Source organism: Pterocles gutturalis, unplaced genomic scaffold (assembly GCF_000699245.1).
Source record: "Pterocles gutturalis isolate BGI_N339 unplaced genomic scaffold, ASM69924v1 scaffold41642, whole genome shotgun sequence".
Classification (NCBI taxonomy): domain Eukaryota; kingdom Metazoa; phylum Chordata; class Aves; order Pterocliformes; family Pteroclidae; genus Pterocles; species Pterocles gutturalis.
The window spans coordinates 4,493-8,969 of record NW_010116901.1 but is presented as its reverse complement, the minus strand read 5'-3'; the positions used below and the strand labels follow the sequence as shown (position 1 = coordinate 8,969).

Here is a 4,477-nt window from a genome sequence, read left to right as displayed (position 1 = left end):
TGCGGCATGGCGGGGATGTTCGTAGGAGCTGCCTTTGGTTGCCCGGGAGCTTCAGCAAAACGTTATTCCCCGCCCGCAGTAATGGGAACAGCCCGCGGGCAGGGCCGCACCCGCCGCCGTGTCTGCCTGGGGATAGACCTGAAACCCTCCCGGCTGCGCTCTTCAACACTCATTTTGTGTGTGTTACAAGCTCTGATTTATAGAGATCTTACCTTGAAGGAGAACTGGGCAAGGGCCAGTTCTTGCAGTGATACTTTATTCTTATGATCCTACTAACGTGAGGAATCAGCATTTAATAAAATTTAGTGTACAGTGGTTATGGTCTGATTGCTTATTTCTGTTAAACACAGAATGCCTATAAAAAAATGAGGTTCAGAGCTGTAATCTTTACAGAATGAAACTGATCGTAATTGGAAGCCTTTTCCCTTTGCTGTTTTTCATCGCTGTGGTGGTAACATTGTTGGAGGGACACACGTCTTTCACGTACTGTCTTTTGTTCCTGCTTTGCCTGTAATTTTGCTCTCTCCCAATTCTAAAGAGTGTGTGTGTATTAAGGAGTGTCAGGATGCCAAACCCTTGTTTCTCGTTGTTTCTATGAGTGGGCTCTGGGTACCTGTCTAGGGCAGCACTATCTCCATGTGCCTTGGCAAGTCGCCATATCTTACTTTCTAAATGAAAGTGAATTCCTTCTTCCTGACCCCTGCTTGTTGGGATTCGGTGCTTGCAGTTATCTAGTGCATGGGAGTTAGACTGCTGTTTCCAAAATGCACCCAAATGAGCAGTAAGTAGTTGCAAAAAAAAAAAAAAACAACTCCAAATAATAATCAAAAAACCACCGTAACTCTGCTTAAGTAGAGGCAGATACAGAAGCAGTCAAGGTAGAAGTATGCCTACCTTCCTATTTGTAGGGACTTACACCTAACGTTTCTTGTAAAGTTGCAGTCTATTTGTAGAAGTCGATGCAAGTAACAGCACTCTCGCTTCAGAGTTCAAACTTTGGAGGCTGTATATCATTATGAGAAATGCTAAAGACCTGAAAATGCCTAAAAAAGACTGACATGGGGTACCTGGCTAGACTTTTGCTTCTTTACTGTAAAACACTCCACAAATAAAAAGGCAGCTGTCCTTAATCATCGTTAAATCTGGTTGTGAACTGAATAAAAATAGTTCATATAATTAATAATGATGCTCACCAAACTAAGGGTTTGGGATTAAAAGCCTACAGAGTTTTTGAGCCGGAGGAGGAGGCTGCTGCATCTGGTGGTGGTTTGTTCCCCTGGCTGAAGTACATCTTCTGGCTGAACTGTTGGGATTGCCCAGCATCTGCTTGTGTCTTTAGCAATTTCTGATGCAATAAAAGGTGGCATATATTTGCTACTATTAAAAATAAATGCTTAGCAGTTTTCTTAAACTATTAATTTCTCTCAAAATAGGAATAATTTTTTAAAAATCTCTCTTAAATTGCAATTTCGTTGTAATATTTGTCTTATTACAATGTACCATTACTTCTACAGGCAGGAAAAGCATTTAGGAAGTTTCTTCCCCTCTTTGATCGTGTCCTGGTTGAACGATGTGCGGCTGAGACAGTAACCAAAGGAGGCATCATGATTCCAGAAAAAGCTCAAGGGAAGGTGCTACAGGCAACAGTAGTAGCAGTTGGATCAGGAGCCAGAGGAAAGGTAAATAACCTGAAACATTACATCTGGGTAGAAAAGTAATGGTGTGGTGGTAGCTGGAATATTGTCATAAGGGATGGCTGCAGTGTAAATTTAGTGATAGCTCACAGAAATGAATTGTGTCGGTGAGTGAAGTTGGAAGTACAGATTCAAAGAGGAGGCAGAAATCTCAAATTCTCCAGACTGGCTCTGACCTTGAATTCCAGTCTTCCTTTAACCATTTGTAAAATGGAGGATACTTGCCTTTTAAAAAACAATATTATTTACTGATATTTATAAGAAGCCTTAAACCGTAGTGGTGTGAGTTGGGGTTTTTTTTTGTGGTTTGTTTGTGATTTTGGTTGGGTGGGTTTTGGTTTTTTTAGTTTTAAATACATAAACAGTGTTTTACTTCTCAGGCAAAACCTTGAAGGACCGGCAGCCTTCCTTGTTAAAATTATTACATGCCTGAATTTCTGTGACTTGTGAGCAGGGTCGAATCCCAGAATGTAGCATTCACTGTCTTGTGCTGTGCAAAGTATTATCCATAAGGATAAGGTTTACCGGACAAACAGGAATCAAAATAAGTATTGAATAATTTTTTGTTAACTTTGCACGTTGAATACGCTTCTGGGATCATAAAAAAGACAGTCTTCACAAAAACAACAGTGGCTACAGAATTCAGTGTAAGAAGGGTTTTTTTCCCCACCAAAGTAGTGTTCAGTTAGTACCAATAGTGGAAAACAGGTTAAATTTCAACTTGGGCATGTTGACTCAGACTTTTTCTTTACAGTGCGTCCCTCTGTACACACATGCTGTTTTGTGCCAGTGTCTGATTTTTAAAGCTTTATATTGTGAAATTGTGCTAATATTTGACTAATGTGCTACTCTTTTATTTATAATACAAAAGTATAATTAAACTGTATAATTAAACTGATTTGCTAGCAATGGTGACAATTTGATCAAAGTGACAAGGATAGGAAGGTACTTTAACTGGCACTTGTAGAAATTAGCCTTGACTACACAATATGGAAATGGACTTTCTCCCTTCATTTTTCGAAGGAGGTTTCATGGTCTGTCACTTAATTTCTCAGGCTTCCTGGGTGCTTTTTTCTGTCAGTGAAGTCCTATTCAGTATGTCAAGTGAAGACCTCACAGTTGTATTTACACTCAAAACTAAATGAAAATTAAATTATATTCAGAAAGATCACTGCCCAAATATTGCAGGACTCCAGTGCTTGAGAATTGAGTGGTGTGCTTCTTGTCCTAGCATATTCTAGTTTCACTGTACAACAAAAATACAGAGTTGTTGTGATGTCATGAATGTTCTGTATGTGGATGGATCATTGTAGTTTGGAGGAATTCTATTACATCTGTCTACATTGTGGAAAACTAAGGATTTATTTTCTCTTTCAGAATGGTGAGATTCAGCCAGTGAGTGTAAAAGTTGGTGAAAAGGTTTTGCTACCAGAGTATGGTGGTACAAAGATTGTACTAGAGGATAAGGTAGGTTGTCCAACTTTGTGAATGCAAATGAAGCTGCTTCCCAAAATGTCGTGTGGCCAGTGATAAATATTGTAGATACTTCATAGTGTTAGCAGCAGTCAAGAAATGCAGTTGTTAGTATTCTAGTGGCAGCAGCTGAATCCAGCCAGCTTCTGGTACCTGCAGTACTTGCTACTTCCACCCCAGCTTAAAAGGAAGTAACTAAAGAAACCTCTGGCTTGACCTTTGCTGGGTGAATGAAGTGGCTCCCAATTCCAGGCATATAGTAGAGGGAACACTAAGAGGCTTTGAAATTACTGGAGGTGTCCTTGATTTGACAGGAAAAGCTTGCACAATTGTCTCCTAACAGTTCTTGCACTTAGTACTACTAAAAATAGTAACTTGGTAGCTTTCCCAAAGGGTATCTTAGGAACAAACAAATAAAAAATATTTTCAAGAAGTCAAAAGGTAGGGCTAGTGTTGGTTAGCTCACTTTTGATTTTGTACTTTGTGACTGTGGTAGCCCTGACTTCAGAACAAGACACTATTTGCAAAACAACTGATAATGACAGGTACTCATGTTTCTTTTCTTTGCAGGACTACTACTTGTTTAGAGATGGTGACATTCTTGGAAAATACGTGGACTAAACTTGTTGCAGTATCAGTCATCCATTCCACTAAAATGCTGAAATTTTTCTTTCATCATGTAAATAATGTCCTTTATTTTATAATAAGCAGGCATTGAGTCTCTGAAATAACTTGTGATCTCACTGTAATGATGGAACACAAATAAAAATATGTACAGTCAGAAATCAGTTGCTCTTGCTTGAGTTCCATTGAACAGTGAAATTCAGATGACCACGAACCAGCCTTAAATACTCCAAACAACATCATTTTATATCCTTATCTCTGTACTGAGATTGTAAAGGTCTTTACAATAAACTTCTAAAACTATTCTGCTTCTGTCTCAGTTTCTGCTATTGCTCAGTGAAACTGAGTCTCAATTGTGTAATGAATTAATCTCTCCAAAAGAACAATTGTACTAATGCAGGGTTTTCCCTAAACTTGTATGAAGTGGGGAGATGATGAGTTTAAAATGGTTATCACACAGATGCAGTGAAGGGGACTTTCAGCTAGTTCCCTTGCACATTGAACTTTTTCTTAAGATAACAAATGTTTTTTAACTTCTTCTGTCTTAGCAATAGCTAAGACACTGGTACACGGGAAGAATAATGCATACAAACGGCCTGTCCCACAGCAGGCTAAAAGGAGCAGGGTACTAGCTATACTTGTGCTAGAACAAAAGCATCCAGTTGGTAGATAAGGCAGATAAAAAT

General features: G+C 39.0%; 1 protein-coding gene across 1 annotated transcript; it reads left to right on the top strand.

Moving 5' to 3' along the window:
* Nucleotides 1–6: 6 nt before the first annotated feature.
* Nucleotides 7–4,093, top strand: HSPE1 (heat shock 10kDa protein 1). Its single transcript, XM_010075643.1, has 4 exons — nucleotides 7–228; nucleotides 1,515–1,679; nucleotides 3,072–3,161; nucleotides 3,738–4,093. Exons 1-4 carry the CDS (start codon nucleotides 7–9, stop codon nucleotides 3,786–3,788), a joined length of 528 nt encoding a protein of 175 aa, XP_010073945.1. The 3' UTR covers nucleotides 3,789–4,093.
* Nucleotides 4,094–4,477: the final 384 nt, after the last annotated feature.